Source organism: Cucurbita pepo, chromosome 4 (genome assembly GCF_057944985.1).
Source record: "Cucurbita pepo subsp. pepo isolate OVF chromosome 4, ASM5794498v1, whole genome shotgun sequence".
Classification (NCBI taxonomy): domain Eukaryota; kingdom Viridiplantae; phylum Streptophyta; class Magnoliopsida; order Cucurbitales; family Cucurbitaceae; genus Cucurbita; species Cucurbita pepo.
In genome coordinates this window covers 10,223,362-10,243,747 of record NC_141801.1, presented here as the reverse complement: position 1 = coordinate 10,243,747, position 20,386 = coordinate 10,223,362, and the positions used below count along the sequence as shown (strand labels likewise).

Below are 20,386 nucleotides of genomic sequence, written 5' to 3'. Positions count from 1 at the left end.
ATCGTATTTTTATTATGTCCAAAGAATTTAAAGGAAACCCATCGGGCGTTCGTTCATTTCCAAACAATCTCTGTACATAGGGGTTATAGCAACAATTAGAACTTTGTTTTATGGGTCATTCAATTTCAACTGTCAACTTCATTTCCAACGACCCTCTTTTGTTAAAGTAACATACAAAAGGGACAAAACGTAAGACCCTTAAATTGGTATAGAACCTCACACCTTTCCCAGGTGGCATCTTTGGATATGCACCATTCACTACGATGGCAATAGAAAGTGTCAATGAACGGTTCTTAAACTTTTAATTTTACGTACAAATCATATTTTTTTACCAATAATTCAAATCCTTTTTACTAAAAAGAACATAATTTTTTTTTTTTTACAGACAATAATTACCATTTACCACTACAATTGTTTACACATTTGGAACAATGTGGATAGAAGAATCAATGGCCGAGCTAAAAAATGTTGGGTCCATCAATCTTCCGACAAGAAACATCTGGAAAGCTACTAAGTTTTAAGAGGTCGGAGCCGCCAAAAAACCCAAAGCTCTGAAACTAAAAACCCTCAGAACTCTGTTTTGTTCTTCAGAAATTCCACAGAAACGAATCCTGATGAGTGGTCATGGCGTCAAAATTCTCATCTCCATAATCAAAACAAGGAGCTGTAGAAGAATTGAATATTTCATCAAAAAACGGGTTGTACTCGGGCAGAAAAGACCCGAATTCCGACCCGTAATTATCCGGTCCCAATCCCATGTTGGTGTGAAAATCCAAAAACGACGATATTTCATCACACTCTGTTACGGCGGTTGTTAATTCCGAAGCTATCGACGGCGACGGCGACGGCGAATCGACGATGGGTTGGGAATATTCCGTCGAGGGAGATGGGTCGGAGTTGGCGAATTGGGCGGCCACGGTTTGAATCTCTGCTCGGGAAAGCAGAGTAGCACCGGGAATATCCGGTGGGTTATTAGGGAAATTGAAGCGAGCGGAGCTGCCACGTAGACAAAAAAGGGCGGCATCGAAAGCACGCGCCGCCTTTTCGGCGGAATCATAGGAGCCTAACCAGATCCGTTCGCGGCTATTGGGGAGACGAATTTCAGAGACGAATTTGCCCCATTTCCGGCGGCGGACGCCTTTGTAGCGGGAATCTGTGTTGTGGGCGGCGGATTTGTGAGGGGAGGAGGGTTTGGCCATATAAGAAGGTGGTGGGTGTGTGCGTGTGTGGCGGCGGCGGCGGCGGCGGTGGGGAATGGTGGCGGAATTGTGTGAGGTATGAGTGAGGATATTGCGGCTGAATGGAGTGGTATAAATATGGGGAAGAAAGAGGGAGGAAATGTGTGGACTTGGACTGAAGGCGGAGGCGCGTTGAAGGGAAACCAGCAGACCGCGTGGGCGTGGGGACACTTTCAAGACGGATGACGCGGGTTCAGCGGATCAGCTTTGGGGTTTGGCCGTTCGTGATTCTGATTTTACACGTGCTTTAAATCATCTCTCCCGTATCGTGCCAATCGAGTTTTAATTTATAGGGTCGGGATCCTTGACTGACTGGGATTGGAGTGAAAAATTCTCGTTTAAATGAAAATTTGAAAAAAGTGTGTAAAGATGGGAATGGAATAAGAACGAAAATAAATGGAGAATTTCACGGTCCTCACCTTGTCCTGTAGACATCTCTATTTTAAAAAAATATCGTCTGTTAAACGAACACGACTCTTCGCAAATGTTATGATATTGTCCACTTTGAGCATAAGCTGTTATGGCTTTGCTTTTGGCCTCACACAAATGGAGAGTATATTCGTTGATTATAAACTCATTATCATTCTCTAAATTAGCCAATGTGGGACTTTCATCATCCAATGTCTTAGTTTGGGAAGCTTGGGCAACGGTTTGAACGCTCGCTTCGAGTAGGTCAATAATTAAAATCGAGTTTTAAATAAAAATAAATATATAAATATTTTTGAAAGTTTAATAATAAAAAATTAAATATATTGTGTATATTAGAATCATATTATATAATTGAAACTTTTTTTTATTAACATGTAGAGGCCAAGTGTATATCAGCGCACGTGTTGGATTTAAAATGAATTTAAAAAGAAAAGAAAAAGAAAAGAATGTTCAGTGGACATAAAATAATAAAAGGCACGTGCTTTAAATAAAAGTTGGTATGGGCAAATTGGTCATAATTAAATTTCAACCAAGAATTAATGACAATGTTTGGCTAACCCAAGTGGGTCTCGACCAAAGCTCCGTAGTTGTTCTATATATGGCTTGGTCCAGTTCATATTATTTAAGATGAGGTCGATTTGACGATTTAAATTAAGAGTCATGGTTAGTTCATAAAAGATATAATTACAAACCGATTTTGTTTAAAGTTATTATAAATCGGAAATGAGTTTGTGAGACATTCACAAACTCATTAATAATAAACCTAAAATTAACGACGAACGACTGTACAGCTCAATGTGACTGTACAGCTCTCACATTGAGCTGTACAGTCGTTCGTCTGGTTTGGTTTGGTTTGGTTCTAGTGTTTGGTTTGGTTCTAGTGTGCTCAAGAATGCCCCCAAGAATATGGACCACACCTCCTAGAAATGGCTAGGAACCCTTTGATCATTGATAAATGGGCTTTTCTTTAAATAAAAAAGCCCACTAAGCTGAAGATTTGTTCTAAACGCTCCACCGTGGGCTCACGAGTTCGACTCTGACTCTATGAACTTCTAAACTTATTAAAAATTTTATTAAATACAAATCCTAAATTTTAATGTTTGATTTTATAAACGCTTCATTCTTATTTATTAATGTCAAAACTCAAGATTGATTGGTCTATTTCAATGAGACAATCATCAACGATACGGGAGAAATGGTTATATACTGTGTTTTAAATAACTTGACCTGATTCAAATCATATGATTAATCGCATCTAAAGATTCGATAGAACTGAAAAATACACCATACAACTTAATGAATCAAATTTCTATACGCTAACAGATTACGTAAAATATATCTCCACCGTCCATCCAAAATACTCGAGCCCGAACTTTATTCGAGACATTTATGAACATAGAATTAGGTCATAAAAAAGTAACCACAACCATGTAAAATGATAGCAATGATTTAGGTAAATAGGCGAGCGAAAGCCACTGCCGGTTGGAGTTGGTGGACCGACGGGCCCACCCAATTGGATAGGAAATGCTTGGGCAATATAATACTATAAAATTATTATTTTAAAAAAATTAAATTTTTTTAAAAATAATCGAGATAAAAGTGTTTTGTCTAACACGAACATATCTCAACAAAAATATATACCAACAATCGGGAAGTCTGATGTTTGAATTTGTTACCACAAATAATATTAACTAAACACACGAAAAATAAGGGACTTTTACCTATATGAACACAATAGAACGAGTATGATATCCGAATTTTTCACCACAAATAACGTTAATTAAAAACGAGAAACCTAAGGACTTACAGTAAAAATTCGTCTGTGTTGGATTAAAAGTTAATGTTCGTAATGACCTAAATAACTTTTGACCCGATATAAAACTTATTTTTCCAATAACTATAATTAAGTAATTATACTTGTAATTTGGATCATTTAATTCATTATTAACTATCATAATTATAAAATATTTTTGAAATATTATTTCTTCACTTTCATTATTAACATGTCATGTTGTTTAATTACCTAAATTAATTCAACGACATTTATTAAAAATATTATTAAATGTTTTTTTATTAATTAAATGAACTCAATATATGAGAACTGATGTGATTTTATAACAAAACAATACCAAATTCAATTAATTAATCAATTATTAATATGACCTAAGTACTATTAAATTTTGCTTAATTATTAATCAGCACCATTTATAATAAATTTTGATAATGTTTTACATTAATAATGGTCCTGGTAATAAAAACTATATTATTGATACAATTTGATTTTAATAATTCTCATAGTTTGTATCGATAATTAACCTTCCGATAATTTTAAAAATTAGGGTTATTTTAATTAAAAATTACATTACCATATAGTCAATATATTTTAATTAATTAGAAATATAAAAGAAGTATTTTAGAATTTTTCTTCCAAATTCATTTAATTTATAACAAATAACCTTCTATTTTTGTTCACATTGCTATGTAAAGATATTAATAAATAAATAAATAAATAACTAAGACAACGTGTAACGGCCCATATCCACCGCGAGCAGATATTATCCTATTTGGGCCCTTATCCACCGCCAGCAGATATTGTTTTGGGCTTTCCCTTAAGGCTTTAAAACGCGTCTGCTAGGAGAAGGTTTTCACGCCCTTATAAATGGTGGGAGATCCTCTTTGGGCTTTCCCTATTAAGACAACGTGTAACGGCCCATATCCACCGCCAGCAGATATTGTCCTCTTTGGGCTTTCCCTCGAGGCTTTAAAACGCGTCTGTTAGGGGAAGGTTTCCACACCCTTGTAAATGGTGGTTTGCTCTAAAGTTTCCACGCACATGGTGGTTTGTTCTCCTTCCAAAATGGTGGTTTGTTCTCCTCTCAACCAAAACGGGTCTGCTAGGAGAAGGTTTCAACCAAAACGGGTCTGCTAGGAGAAGGTTTTAACCAAAACGGGTTTGCTAGGAGAAGGTTTCCACACGCTTATAAATGATGGTTTGTTCTCTCATTCCAACGGGTCGGGTCTGTTAGGGGAAGGTTTCCACACCCTTATAAATGGTGGTTTGTTCTCCTCTCAACCAACCAAAATGGGTATGCTAGGGGAAGGTTTCCACACCCTTATATGATTTATTTTCCTCCCAACTAAAACGCGTCCGCTAGGGGGAGGGGTTTCACACCCTTATAAATGATAGTTTATTCTCCTCCCTAACCAATGTGGGACATCACACAACACAACGACACCCATATTAACGTACGTTGGTCTCATGTTTTTTATATTTTTAATACTACTTCAAAAATTATTATTATTATATATATATATATATCTAAAAACGCTGAAATGTGACAAAACTTGAAAAAAGCTCCGCTCCACCACGTGGCCAGCATTTTAATTTCATTGGATTATCTCTGTTTTTTTTTTATTTTTAATTTATTTCTAAATAATAATAATAATAAATAAATAAAAATAATTTAATTAAAAAAGGAAAAGAAATGAAAAATATTTCTGGTCACAGATCTTCATAATTTTGTGTAGCGCATCTTCTTCCTGTTGATTTCATTTGTTTAGAGAGAGAAAGAGCGAAGCGGAAGAGAGAGAAGGGGAGAGAGATTGCAGAGAAGAGCACCTGTCGTTCTCTTCCTCAGACGACTCAGATTGCTGGAGGCCGATACTTGGCGTCTTCTTCTCATCACTTTCAACGCTATCTGAGGCAACCACGAAGAAATCAAATGCAACCTTCAATCAATCTCTTACTCACTGCGCCACCACTTCTGTAATTATCTCTTCTTCTTCTTCTTCTTCTTCTGCTGCTGCTTCTTCTTCAATCCTTCCATGGCTGCTTTTGCTGTTGCATCTCCTCTTTGTACTTGGCTTGTAGCCGCTTGCATGTCCGCTAGTTGCTTCAAGGACCATTCCTTCAATGCCCCCATCCGTCATTCTTCCAAGAGATCGACATCCACCTCTAAGAGGAAGGCGTTGTCCAAATGTTGCAGTTTTAGCTCTCAATTCAATGCTGGATTGATTTCTTCCTTCCGTGGATTCAATATTCATGACCTTATGAACTCCTGCCTCGCGTTCGAGCCTTGCGATGACTACTGTAACAGTGGCTTTTCTCTTTCTTCTTTCTCCTCCTTAGGTAACAATGGCTTCTCCTCACTTTTTGGACCTAAGACTCTCCCCGCCAACCGCCGGCATAGGCGTGCGAATCGGGCTTTGCGTTCAGGTGATTGAGTTTTTCTATTATCATTCGCGGTTTTTTGTTTCGATCTTTTTTTTTTACCTGTTCTGTGGCGTTTCATTGATGGTTTATGGAATTTGTATCTTCTTTGTCTACTGATTCGAATCTGCTTGTTTGGCTTGCTGCTTCCGGCTTTTCGCTATACTTGACTGGAACCTTTAGTTTTTGTTTTCATAATTTTACTGCCGATTTCTCAAAAGAACTGTTAAAGGAGGGGATAATAAGATTAATTTAGGAATTTCTTGGGAAGAATCTGGTGTTCCTCGAGTTCTTTATATATGTTTGGCTCTCGATTCAGATTCATCTCTATTTTCTGCCTTTCAACCTCATCTGTAGAACGGGTTTTATCGAATTAAGTTGCATTTAAGTGTTTCCACCGCTGCTGAATCCATTTATTACGTTGCAAGGTTGTAGCCTTTGTTATTTGTCTCTGACCCAACTCATCATTCTCACATCAATTCTTTTTTTTTTTTTTTTTTTTTTTTTTTTTGAGTCACACGAAGTGTTGTCTTTTGCAGCGTTTCATTTTCCTCACTGTCATGCAATGCCATCTTTCTCCCTACCATTACGATCCTTGTTTCTGTCAAATCTCATTTATCTTTAATTGGCTTACAGCATTCTGGTTTGCACTCCCAAACCTGACTTCGATATAATTAAGTTGCCTCAATCATGTCTCAAATCCAAAACCTATATTCTCTTGGGTTGTGTGACCAGTATACATATTCTCTGTCCTCAACATAAATAGTTTTGTCAAGCTCAGCTTGGCCATTACCTCATTCTGGAGTTTGTATATCTATCATCAATGTTCTGAAGCTTGTTGTTTCTTGGTCCTGCAAGTATGAGGTTTCAATGGTCCTAAAAAGTTGGTACAAGTTCTGTTTATAATTTGAATTTGTTTTTCCTGTAGGATTCTGACTTCATTGGACCTGAAAAACTTTATTTAGTAGAAACAGGGACGTGTGGAATATTCTGTGAAAAAAATGAAATGAACACTGAACCTCAATATTGTATTGTCATTTTATTTAAATCCCAGGTGAGACTGTCGCCATAGCTGTTCATCCAGCTGAAGATGTGAGAACCAAAAAGAAACACCATACAAAACAAAGAAGAGTAGTTGTCACTGGAATGGGTGTGGTGACGCCTTTGGGGCATGATCTTGACGTCTTCTACAACAATTTGCTTGAGGGTGTCAGTGGAATTAGTGAGATAGAGGCATTTGATTGTTCCCAATTCCCCACGGTAAATATACATTCCTCGAAAAAATTCTGAAACCATTGTTGTTCGTTTGTTGGTCTGAATTCTGATTCTTCTCTTTTTCAGAGAATTGCTGGCGAGATTAAGACTTTCTCCACTGATGGATGGGTCGCACCAAAGTTCTCTAGGAGAATGGATAAATTTATGCTTTACGCGCTTACTGCTGGCAAAAAAGCCCTGGAGGATGGTGGAATTACAAAAGAGCTTATGGAAGAGTTGGATAAAACTAAATGTGGAGTACTGATTGGTTCAGCAATGGGAGGCATGAAGGTAATCCCTAATTCTTTGCTTGAAGCCAGGGGAGTGATTTGGAGGGAAATATTTAACCAAGCTGTAATTTTACCTATGTTCTTTATGTTGGAAAAATATTACTTGTCATAAAACTGTGACCTGTAAGTTTTGGTATCTTAATCCTTCTATAGATTTTTATTGAAATATCCTACAGGATAGCTAAGGACTTTACTCATATGGGACAGAAAAAAAAAAAACAGCTTCACTTTTTTTGGTGTTAATTTACTTCATCGTTATTATTGTTGTTATCAGAACTTCTTCCAATTAACACATATTGAATAGGTCTTTAATGATGCAATTGAAGCACTGCGAATTTCATACAAGAAGATGAATCCTTTCTGTGTTCCATTTGCTACGACAAATATGGGTTCTGCCATGCTAGCTATGGATCTGGTCAGTTGATCCTTTTTATGGACACAGTACCAAAAAAAAAAAAAAAAAAGAACTATTAATGTATTGGAGCTATTGATTTCTTTGACATTGTTGTGAAATAATTATTCTGAAAATGTAGGGATGGATGGGCCCAAACTATTCAATTTCTACTGCTTGTGCTACGAGCAACTTTTGTATACTAAATGCAGCTAATCACATAATTAGAGGCGAAGCTGTAAGTCATTTCTTGCTCAGAAACTAAAGAGTGTATTGATGTAGTTTCCTCCTTTTCTCTTTCTCTGGGTACAACGTACTTGACTACTAGTGTGTTGCCATAGTTCCAATATCCTACTAAGGCAAGTAAAATTACTTTTCATTGTGCATCTTTTTTTTTTTTTTTCTTTTTTTTTTTTGTGAAGTTTGACTAGTATGTTTGAACATTTCAAAAACATTTGAAAGTGCCTCGGAGGAAGCAGGTTGATAGGCTCCGAAGAGAAACTTCTACAGAATATTTTGGAAAATATGGGGATTACAAAGTACTGGGCACTCAAGAGGCTTCGAAACTTTACTAGATTCTAAAGTAGACACTCTAGTCCCACAAATTCACCGCATATCCTTTTCCTGTCTTCCCTCCCTTTCTCTAGCTACACACTAAAAACCTCTTGTTTGTTTTTCCCTAACTGTCTCTACGTATAGACTTTTAGCCCTTAGTCAGCACAATATGTGCTCTCCTTCATTGCTGCTATTCACTCTCCTCCTACATAAGTAAAGCAAATAAGTGGTTTAACATCTATAAGCAAACGAGTACTTCAGTGTTTTCTTCTCCCAGAAGTGCTAGAGAAAAGTGTTTCATATTAGTACTAAACGAGTCCTATGTTTTTTTGACATCAATTCTCAAATCAACTGAAGTATTCCATGTGCTTTACCTTGTTCTTGTTTCATGTAAGAATAATATTCGGATAAATATACTTTTTTATGGAGTTTAATTGGTGGCACCAGCTTAGTTTATTTTTTAAAAAAGTAATTTAGAAAAGTAGCAATTTAAATGTTAAAATTGTTACTACATAGTTTCTGATTTTTATGTGCAGGATGTAATGCTCTGCGGAGGTTCAGATTCAGCAATCATACCCATTGGTATTTCTTCTATTTATTATGTTAATAAAAGTTTAGTTCTTTCTGCTTGAAATATTTGGAGTGAATCTGTTTTCTTTTACTGTTTCTAGGTTTGGGAGGTTTTGTTGCTTGCAATACGCTTTCACAAAGGAACAGTGATCCCACCAAAGCTTCACGGCCTTGGGATATTGTAACGTCAGCTTCATTTTTTGTTTACTTTACTGATTGTGCAAATTTTAGTTTTTCAGTACACAAAAACTGTGGTCATGAATAAATAAAAGCATCGACCTTGAAGACGGAATGTCTTAAACCTGGGTGTTCTTATCTAAAAAACTTAAATCTTGCAAAGCGGTGGATAAATCATTACAGGATTCTTTTACAAAATAAATAAATAATAATAATAATAACAATAACAATAATTTCTGGATTCAATTTTTCTTGGTAGGAAAATATAATAACTTCTGTTTGTTGTTGTGGTGTACCTTGCTATTCCGATTTTGATGCTTAACATTTTTTTTTATATAGAATCGTGACGGATTTGTTATGGGGGAGGGAGCTGGAGTTTTGCTTCTAGAAGAATTAGAACACGCTAAGGTATGGTTAGTGTATTTATTTTTAACTACCATTTCAAGTGTTTTTTTTTCTCCTTAGCCACTAGTCCTATAAAGAGCAACATCACCTGTTACGGTGGATCATCCTTTTGCCCAAGGCTTTGCCGCATTTCTCATCTTTGCCCCATATTATATTTTCCAACGTTATCTTTTTCATAATGTTTCATAATCTTGCTGAACAGTATGCATCTATTTGTTGTAAAATATCTTAGATAATTTGCTATTTCCTGATTTCACAATGGCAGCAACGAGGTGCCCAAATCTATGCAGAATTTCTTGGTGGAAGTTTCACGTGTGATGCTTATCACGTGATCGAACCACACCCTGATGGTAATCCTCTATCATTAACCGTGAAACTAATTGACTATTATTACAATTTTAAATTATAGAATAGCACCATGTTAAAGGATCTTGATTATTTTTCCTGATTGGTACACTTTTCTATGATATGGCAGGAGATGCGAGGTATTCTTTAATAATTAGCTAATGTTTAAATCAATTATTTCATGGCTTTAATTTTAAAGTAGATTACTTTTCTCCATTATTGATTAAAATCAATATGATTTCAGAATCATAAATATTTACACTATTAAAATATTATAAGCATGGGGATATATATATACATATTTATCAGAGAAGAATAAGCATTTTTCTACTAGAATATTTAAATCTTTACTTCAGTAGCAAAGAGAAACAAAAATATGTTTAAAAGATATATCTTCTATTTAAACTAAATTTTGGTTTTGTAAGAAATTCCTGCGAGAAACTCCTGTACCACATTTCCTCGGAGTTATCAGAATATTTATTTTATTATTGGACTAGAGTTACTTTAGAGTAATTGTGTCATTTTTACTTTTCTTAAAGGATTTTCTGTTATTCCTCTTGAACTCGAAGCTGAACCTGTGTTTGGGAGGGTATATATAAAATAGTTGCAGAGACTGCTCACTGGTCTTTGAAAGTTTTTATTCTTTTATTTATTTATTTTTAATTTATTTTCATTAGGTTTGTATCAAATTGATTGAATTTAAAGTTCAGTCCTGAACTTCCATGTTTCACTGTAAACTTAAAAAAAATGTTTGGTTCATGAATTTTCAATTTTGTGTCTAATAGATCTCTTAAAATGCCTAGTAAGTTCATGAACTTTTGATTTTATCTGATAAGTCGTGAGATTTTCAGTTTTGTATCTAATAGTTCCTTTGACCTATTAAATACTTTTTAAAATTCACAAATGTATTGGACACAAAATCAAAAGTACAATGTCCTATCAAACAATTTTATGTCTTGTAGATTCCTTAATGTTAATAAGTGTTAAATATGTTGGGTACCTATTGGATTCAAAATTAAAAGTTCAGTGACCTATTTGAAAAGTTCAAGAACGGATTTCAAAGGATGCTTAAGCATCCTTGATTCTCTGGTATCTCTTTCCTCTTAAAATCATGAGTTTTGGATAAATAAATTAATAAATGTTTTAAATTGTAATTTCATGATTAGTTTTTCAAATTCTATTCTTCTACAAAAATGATATCATGAGAATGCTATGCCAACATTAGCATAGGTTAAATCCCCACTCCTACATGTCATAAATATTGTCGAAAATATTACTGGAATGATCCAAGTATTTTTCAATATAAGACATTATACAACTTAATGTCAATACTGATGTTACTCTTCATTGTTTAATCTTTCAACTGTTTAGTTTTTAATCAAGTCGCCGATTCCTTTTCTCCTCTCCCATAGGTCCCTCAGATTTTACATTTAAAAATCAGAAATATGTACTGGTCGAAGGTCATAAAGGTTTTGTTATGCATGCGTCCTGTATTTTGTAATATAAGGTTTTACATGAAATAGGAATGATATAGATCTTTCCAACACCGTTTCCCAACTGATGGATAATACAATCTTCTCTATATTTCATAGTTGTGATTGTTATGGTGAATGTGTTCTTCCCGACGGAACTACTGAGTTTAGAAATGTGCAGAATTGTAACAAACTACTTCTAGTGGAACTAGTTATGGTTCCATAGAGTTTGGAAGTCACTAAATTGTTCTTTTAAGCTCACTTGCTAATTTCCTGAGATCAAATATTGAGATAATTTTGAAAGGCATAAGCCTTTCTCGAGCTATTGAGACTGAGTAAAGAGAGAAGTCTTAGGGTCTTGTCATTGTTAAGTGGTTAGAGATCGGGAATTGAGGGTGAGTGAGAATGCAAGGTGGTCCAGTGAGCAATAGGGAATATGACTATTCTACTGCCTTATTTGAGCCAAGAGTCGTGGATCTTTTTGCCCACCAATCTTCCATCAGAGTAGAAGCATTGTGCAATCCTGGGGTTCAACAAGATGTGGAACTTGTGATTGAGGCAAAATGTGATGGTTGTTCTAAGGCTGTTGATGTCATTGGTCTGGGCAAGTGATCTGTGCAAGGCAGCCAAGGAGACAAGGGTCAAGGCAGTAGAAGAGAGGTAGGTATGAAGGTGGAAGTAACAAGAGGAGGAGGTGGTGGAAGAGAAAGATGTGGTGGAGGTGGAGGATATAGGTTTAATGGTGGTGGCATTGACCGAGGTAGTTACCCAGAGGTGAGCACGGGAGTTACATGGTGTTGGCAGTGGTGGTGCTTGCTTTAAGTGCAGGGAGAACAGGGCATATAGCCAAGGATAGCTACCTGCAAGATGGTGCAGATAGGTATGCTTGCGATGGTGGAAATTGCTACAGTTGCAGTAGTGTGGACACTAAGCTTGAGGCTCTAAAGATTAGCTGTTTATCTTGCAAATTAGTGACTAGCATTTTTTTTTCTTTTTTTTTTTTTTTGCTTCTTGGGGTGTCTTCATCAGTTTCTGTCTCTCCTGGTCTCAGTTTTGATCTACTGGGTCTGTAAGATGATCTTTAATAGGATTGGTTGGCTTCCTCTATGGATATCTCTGTATTTTCTCTTCCTTGCTTTGGGCATAAATGTTTGAAAGTGATATTTTTATCAGGAATCCTTATAAAGAGATTATTAAACCCTCCTTGACTCGCTGTCTCTTAATTTTTGAAACCAGAATTTGTATACAATGCTGGATTTGGATGGGAGAAGGGGGGAGGGTCTAAGTTAGGGAAACTTCCAAAGTTGAGCAGGAAGGTGAAGAGATAGAGGAGCTGTCTAGTACATTTCTATGCGTCCTTTTCTGGTTATTTGTTTTCTTCTTAATGATAATTCCACTATGATATCAAAGTGGTGTTGGAGCTGGATCACTAGAGAACGGTAGCTAATAAGAAATTGGGAAGTCTATTTGAGGCTCTGTCATTATGGAGAAGATTATAGGTGTATAAAATGTGTTATAGGCAGGGTTGAGTCAAACGAGGGAGGAGATCCAACAATTCATGGAGACGAACTCAGGGAGAGTGATGGAGGGAGGGATTAGGAGGGCATCATAGTTGATAAGTAACATTGTATAGAAGTGGAGGAAAAAGAGTGTGATCGAAGCTACATCATTGATTCTTTAGGAGGGAAGAAAGAAATAGAAGGAACTAAAAGGTTCGATAGAGAACCACTTTGTGCAATGTTTGGAAATGTCCATCTTCAGTGGGGAAAATCCAGACAGGTGGTTGTTCAGGGTAGAAAAATAAATCACCATTAGCAAGTTGACAGAGAGGGAAAGCATTAGTGGTATGGAAGGATGAGTAGGTTGGTCCATTGGTGTTCGCGCTTAACGCTAGTATTAAAAGCCCGTGATCTTATATAGCCAACCTGAAGGATTTCGTCTTTAGTAATTCAACTCATGTGGTGAACGGAAGTTAAGGCTTTTGGAAGGCATCTTTGCTGGTCAATTCCTAAGACTCTGATCAGCTCACGTCTAATGATAGAGTTTGTTGGAATTTTAACTTCAGGAATGCTAGAGAAAAGGAAGAACGTGTGATTTTTCTGTGAGCCGTGTCGGGCGTAATCATTCACCGAAATATTTCAAATTTTCAAAGTGTATACCTGTTTGCCAAGGGAATTACTATTTGAAACCTGCAGTTCAGAATTGGATTCTTTTTTTTTTTTTTTTTTTTTTTTTTTTTTTTTTTTTTTTTTTTTTTGTGCTTTATCCAGATGATGTCATATAGTGGAGAGGTATTTTCTTCACTTTCCAATTACCGTTAGTGCCTGGATTTTGACCTCGTAACGAGCATTCCTTGTGAATCACTTCTAGAATTTCACACCTTATTTTGTCCCTCTGATTTCTCATCTCCTCAATGAAGCCGTTTGAATTTTCTAAGGTATCGGACCATTGGAGATCATTCAGCCCCTTCCATTCCTCTCCTGTACTTCCTCCCATTCTTATCCTTGGCACAGTGAAGGCAGCTTCCAATGTTCCCCAAAAATTTGTACTATTTTTACTAGAGTTGTACTCTTCAATTGTAGTATCATCTTACTGACGTCTTTACTTGTTCTGATGTAATTTTGTTTGGCATAAAAAACAGGTTTCATTCTTTCCTAATGATCTCAACTTCAGATCATTCTTAGATGTTTCTTATCTAGACGTGGGTGGAGTTAATCGAGTCTTCACTTCTCTTAATGTTAGGTTTCCTTTGCTTGTGGAACTAGAACTCCATTTTAACACACTGCATTTATACTGTTGCTGCAATCTCAAATATTTTCTTTGGAGAAAACCAACTACCGTCTTACAAAACCATGATTTGAATAATGTCTTCTTGAATATGTATCAATTTCTGTGTGATGTAACATCTTTACAGAGTTCGGAATCAATGCCATGGGTATATCGCCATAATTTTTTCAACTAAAGGCTATATCACAGATTCACTGGCTAAAGCTTGTATTATGCTCAATATGTCATCTTAAACAGGGGCGGGTATTTTTCTCTGCATTGAGAAGGCATTAGCTCAGTCTGGAGTATCCAAGGAAGATGTGAATTACGTAAATGCACATGCAGCATCTTCACCAGGTGAAGACATTAAGGAATATCAAGCTCTCGTACATTGTTTTGACAAGAACCGTGAGGTAATTAACCATGCAATTACAGTTTTTACTTCTGTCTAACATAAAGGTGACCGCATGCTCGACATATCAATGATTTTGCAGTTAAGAGTGAACTCCACAAAGTCTATGGTTGGTCACCTACTAGGGGCGGCAGGTGCTGTTGAGGCTGTTGCCACCATACAGGTGAGATTTATCAAACGTGATAATTAAAATTGAATGATGGAAACTTCTCAAATTTAGTTTCTTCATGTGCCAGATTATCCATATCATGAACAAGGCTGTTGAAAATTTCATTCATGATATGCATTCCCGATTTTTATATACGATTTTACCTCGGCACGAGTAATAAATATGTTGTTCCAATTACATTTTTCACTTCACCAATCATGGTGACGTTGCTGATGTGAGATTACTTCATGGTACAGGCCATAAGAACAGGATGGATCCATCCAAATATTAACTTAGAAAACCCAGATGTGGGCGTGGTATGTTGCTTGTTCTAATCAATCTATTACACGATTATGGAAAATGTTCGAACTCTTTTTGGTCCTTAACATACTCCATGGCAACAAATTACTACAGGACACAAATGTACTCGTGGGCCCAAAGAAAGAAAGATTGGAAATCAAGGTCGCACTGTCTAACTCCTTTGGGTTTGGCGGCCATAATTCGTCCATCCTATTTGCCCCGTACAAATGAAACATGAAAAACTGAAACGGGAGTTGTTCAGCTTAATGCTTACAAGGTACTTAAGTTTTTTTCTCTCATACTAGTTATCTCGACAAATCTTGACAAAGTATGTGCTAGCTGGTCTGGACACTCGTGTATGTAGAAGAAAATATCGTGATAGATAGTGTTCAAACTTGACAGATTCAATTGGGATATTAAAATCGAACACGAGTAGACACTTAAACAAGTCAAAATTCTTCCTTTTTTTTCCCCGCCTTACTCGAAGTTCGTACACTGTCTAAACTCTGTTATGTCTTGCAGTTGCTGACTGTTGTGGGTTATTCACCGTGGTCCAATGATTGTTCCGCAAGACATACAGCAACACAAATTGGTTGGCCGTCCAATCACTTATGATCGAGCAGAACTTAGGCCAAAGATCGCCTGGTAAACATTATAACATTTTCTGAACAGTTGTGTAGTACTATGTTGATTTTGAGGAATTTAGTAGCTTCTACAGCGTTGATAAACAAGCCATTTTGATCTGCTATATTTTCCATGGAGATACACTTTAATTGTCCTAATCATATGCATTATATAACATTTTGGAGGCTAAATGATTTTGATTTATTTGCCTCCGTTTTGAAGGAGAGCTTAATCTCCTGATTGGAACTAAAATGTTATGAAAAAGATCACGCAAATATCAGAAGACCTTCTGATTGGAACTATGGCGCCGATGAGCTTAGCCGAGCCGTGCCGTGCCGATGGTTTTGCAAAAGCCGGGTTTCAGTCCAACCAAGAACCGAGCCATTCGGTTCTTTTTAAATTAGACCGAACGGATGTTCAATTTAGTGAAAAGTATTTATTCTAAACCTGTCCCCTATCACCGCCGTCACCAAGCTGAAGGAGCGCCCAACATCTTCCTCCTGCCGGAATTTCGATTACTAGTAACCTTAGCGTCCAATTGCACGCCCCCGTCGACTTCCTTAAACCCATCGAGACATGTGTCTTCGTTGGTCAAGGCGGCGCTGACCCACATTGGGCATTGCCCATCTGCAGCCATAACCATCGTCGGTTGCTGCCGGAGAGGTGTCGGAGGATGCTTAGAGTGTTGCTGAGCTCCTCTAAGGAGTCCCCAATCTGCTCCACACAGTCGTCCACCACCGTGTGTTGTCGCATTGAGGCTGACGGAGATGGTGGCTTGGGCAAGGTCGTGTTCGAGAGATAGTTGCCTATATACTGATAAGGGATGTGTGACTTTGATCTCACTAGTAAATAGAAAGTTGGATCTACATCGGATCTCACTTGAATCGACTGACCTATTCTTTCAAAGAGAAGTTTGATTTCAAGCCATGGTTCAATAATGTGCCTTGAATGGTGCACGCTTCAAGGTCAGGTTCTAACAAGCATAGCTATCCACATAGCTACCTAGGCACAACAATGCAAGTATCAAGAATGTACTTTACCATTGAGCTAATTAATAGCCTGATGTGTAGACCTCTCGCCGTGGTAAAAGTGAGAGAAACCTCATCCCCCTCTCAAGAAGTAAAAGTGAGAGAAACCTCATCCCCCTCTCAAGAAACCTCATCCCCCTCATGAGAGAGACACGAGGAGAGTCAACTTATTCCTACCTAGGATAATAAACTCATGAGCTTATTCTTACTTCACCTTTGCGAAATGAAACAAGACTTCCATCTCCAAATTTAATCCAAAAGTAGCTCGTTTCTTTTTTAATATTAATGTTGGGACTTATATCCTTAAGCTTGATAAATATTTTTACTTAGTAATTATTTTAGTATTTGTATTTACAAACTTATTACATCCATGATTTTATCTTGTTAATATTATTGATAAAATTCATTTTGTAATTGTTACAAATTATTAAAAAAAAAAAATTGAGATTAGGCCCCTCGTACATATTGTCATTAGGCTCACGGTTGTAAAACATGTCATTAGGGAGAGACAGAATGTTTCGTTCTCCTCTCCCACCGACGTGGTATCTCTAGAACATATATATATATATATATATATATATAGCGTATGTATGTATATGTATGTGTGGGTATATAAAAGATAGGTCGATTCATTTGGTGTTGGTGTTGGTGTTGGTGGCGTTGTAGTCTTGACTGCCATAAGCAGAGAAAGCTTCAGAGAACCAAGTGTTCTTCCTCCATGGGTTCCAACCCATCTCCTCACAGATCTGATCACTGTGATTGATACTGTAAGTTGAAATGCAATGCCTTTTATAGAACCTTGTCGTCCTCTTCATCACCTCCATTTCTTTCTTTATTTCCTCCACCATTTTGCACGTCTCCGGCAGCTTGAACTTCTCGTCCGCCAGTCGGGCCAGCCATATGCTCCGTAGCTCCGACGTGTGCAAGTTCGCCACACTCTCCAAATACCCCACAAACGCCATGTTCGGTATCATTGGATTGATCGTGCCCCTGCCCATGCAAATATAAATTTATAATTAATTTTATCCACTTAACTATATTCAAATATTATAATTAATTAAATTTTCGCTAAGAAATATATATATATATATTTTTTTGTTGGGTTAACTTGACCGTGACTCACCGGTACAAGGGCATCATGCCGGAAGGATACTGAAGAAAGGTGCGAAAGGGCATAGGAAAAACATCGGTGAGCTTTTTCTTCCCGTCGAAGCCGGTGGCCATAATGACGACGTCGAACTCCGACCGGGAGCCGTCGTCGAACTCAATGCCGCCGTTCCAAAACCACCACTTGGAGGCTCGTTTTATGATGATTTTGCCGTCGTCGGCATGCCGGAAAAAGTTTTCCGGCATGATAGCCATCTGGCAGGAGGCGTAGTCCTCAATAAATGGATGATCCGGCTTTAACCCATACTTTTTTAGTGGGAATTTCCACGTCAGATATGATTCTATGAATTTTGAAACTGTATGCCTCTGTCCATAAAAAATAAATATTTAAAATATATAAAAAATGTAAAAATAAAAAACATTTTTGTCTCAATACAAACGTATATATTATTTAATTTCATAATTATTTTTATTATTTATTTTCTAACTAAAAGAAAAATTTTCAAAATATATTTGAAAAATAAATAAATAAATATTTCACTAACGTCCTATTTTTATTAAATACAAAAATTTGTATAAATGACGTGAACATTTCAAACTAGCTCAATCCACTCAAATTACCAACTCAAATATAATTGGATTAGGTAAAAAAAATGTCTCATCCCGACACAACACAATCCATGAACACAAAGAAAGAGAGAGAAGTAAAATTCTCAACTCGAATATAACTAGGTTAGGTAAAAAAGATGTCTTTTCCCGACCCAACACAGTCCTCACAAACACAAAAAGAAAGAGAGGAATAAAATTACCAATTCGAATATAACTGGGTCAGGTCGAAAAATGTCTCATTCCGACACAACACCATTCACGTAACTTAAATATAACTGGGTTAGGTCAAAAAGACGTCTCATCCCAACACAACACAATCCCCACGAGCACAATAAAGAAAGAGAAGAGTAAAATTCCCGACTCGAACATAACTGGGTTAGGTCAAAAAAACGTCTCATCCCAACACAACACAATCCCCACGAACACATAAATGGGTTAGGTCAAAAAGACGTCTCATCCCGACCCAACACAATCCACGAACACAGAAAGAAAGAAAGAAAGACACAAGTAAATTTTACCATGGGAGACAAGAAGAGGCACATAAGAGACTTGAGGAAGCTCTGGTTAGGTCTTTCATGGAGGAACTGAGAAGACCTTGTGGAGAAGAACATGAAGAATGGCAAACCCCAAACCCAATAATGGGGCACCGTCCAATGCAACCCTCTCACCACCATTGTGCATGCCTTCCCTTCTTCACCTTCATTAGCCTCCGCACATTCCACAGCCAAATCAATGGCTGACTTCTTGTACCCAATCACTGCAACCCTCTTGCCCTTAACCACCTCACTTGCTTCTTCCTCCCCAAGCTTGCAATAATCCAGTGAATGCATCACCTTCCCGCCGAATATCTCCGGCCCCTTCCCGCTCGGAAACTCCGGCACCATCGGCACGTCCCCGTACTTCCCCATGCACATCACCACCATCTCCACCTCGTATAACTGCACCCCGCCCCATTTAGATATTTGTCTATAATAAAAGATTATATAGTAAACTAACCTGAATTGTATTAGACAGAGTATCGAGAACTGAGATTTCCCATACGGGATGACCCGGGAGCATCGGTCCAAATTTGTCGGGGTTTCCATCGAGGGTGTTGCTGCCGATGAATCGAATAGCGACGACTTTGGAATTGAATCGAATGAAACGGAGGAGATCGAAATGACGAACGTAAGAATTCAAGTACTCGAGAATCTCGAGATGGGTAGGGAAATTGATGTTGTCCCTATCCGGCCAAGGAAAATCAGCGAATTCGTAATCGGAACGAAGCGATTGAAGCTTAGTAGAAGCGTAAGAACAGTGCTTCCAAACGCCGCCGATGCAATCAGACGACTCGAAAACAACTGGCCGGTGGTGGGCCAGCTGCTTGGCGGCAGCGACGCCGCTAACTCCGGCGCCGACAATGGCGATTTTGGAGAGAATTGGAGACATTGAGGATTTGAAAGTTCGGTGTGAGTTGGGAAATGAAGAGGATGAAGAGTCGTTTATATAGGAAGTTGGTGGCACGTGACATTGGAGTTATGCACGTGAATATTAGAATAATAATAAATAAATAATCATTATTTTTATGAAAAACCTTGAAGTTTGATTATTATAAGATTATAATCTTCAAAATATTTGAAGTCGTTGGTCTCCATTGAATTTCTTTGGATATTCGTGCTTTATATTTAATTAAAGGGAAAATAAAATAATTTAGGTAAAAAGTAAAAAAAAAATTACTATGGTAATTAATTAAACTACGTTCAATTTTACAGTTTATATATCATCATTTTCATCAATTTAAACCTAATTCAACTTATTAAAATATATATTATTTACTAAAAATGAAAAAAACACACAAAAAAAAGAAATATATATATATATATATATATATATATATATATATATATATATATATATTTATATTTAAAAAAAATTAAGAGAAAAGAAAAGAAATATATAAAAATGAAGAAATAGATGCATGAACCTATGACAAAAATAAAATAATAATAAAAAAAAAGACCAAAATTATATAAAAGTTAGAATAAAATGGCCTAATTGGTGGAAATAGGAAGCATTC

General features: G+C 36.9%; 3 protein-coding genes across 3 annotated transcripts; 1 reads left to right on the top strand and 2 right to left on the bottom strand.

Annotated features, from left to right (window-relative positions):
- Positions 1–279: 279 nt before the first annotated feature.
- LOC111792601 (ethylene-responsive transcription factor ERF017) lies at positions 280–1,286 on the bottom strand. Its single transcript, XM_023674111.2, has one exon. It carries the CDS (start codon positions 1,197–1,199, stop codon positions 588–590), a length of 612 nt encoding a protein of 203 aa, XP_023529879.2. The 5' UTR covers positions 1,200–1,286; the 3' UTR covers positions 280–587.
- Positions 1,287–5,190: 3,904 nt separating this feature from the next.
- On the top strand, positions 5,191–15,790 carry LOC111793252 (3-oxoacyl-[acyl-carrier-protein] synthase II, chloroplastic). The gene is made up of 14 exons (XM_023675045.2): positions 5,191–5,883; positions 6,932–7,137; positions 7,219–7,422; positions 7,726–7,836; positions 7,955–8,050; positions 8,904–8,949; positions 9,039–9,118; positions 9,454–9,522; positions 9,785–9,869; positions 14,361–14,515; positions 14,597–14,677; positions 14,920–14,979; positions 15,077–15,239; positions 15,485–15,790. The coding sequence occupies exons 1-13, from the start codon at positions 5,493–5,495 to the stop codon at positions 15,191–15,193; spliced, it is 1,701 nt and encodes a 566-aa protein (XP_023530813.1). The 5' UTR covers positions 5,191–5,492; the 3' UTR covers positions 15,194–15,239; positions 15,485–15,790.
- A 1,280-nt stretch (positions 15,791–17,070) lies between these two features.
- LOC111792964 (putative flavin-containing monooxygenase 1) lies at positions 17,071–19,765 on the bottom strand. The gene is made up of 4 exons (XM_023674599.2): positions 19,327–19,765; positions 18,849–19,268; positions 17,738–18,087; positions 17,071–17,604 (listed from the first exon to the last, which is right to left on the bottom strand). The coding sequence occupies exons 1-4, from the start codon at positions 19,756–19,758 to the stop codon at positions 17,244–17,246; spliced, it is 1,563 nt and encodes a 520-aa protein (XP_023530367.2). The 5' UTR covers positions 19,759–19,765; the 3' UTR covers positions 17,071–17,243.
- Between the last annotated feature and the right edge of the window lie 621 nt (positions 19,766–20,386).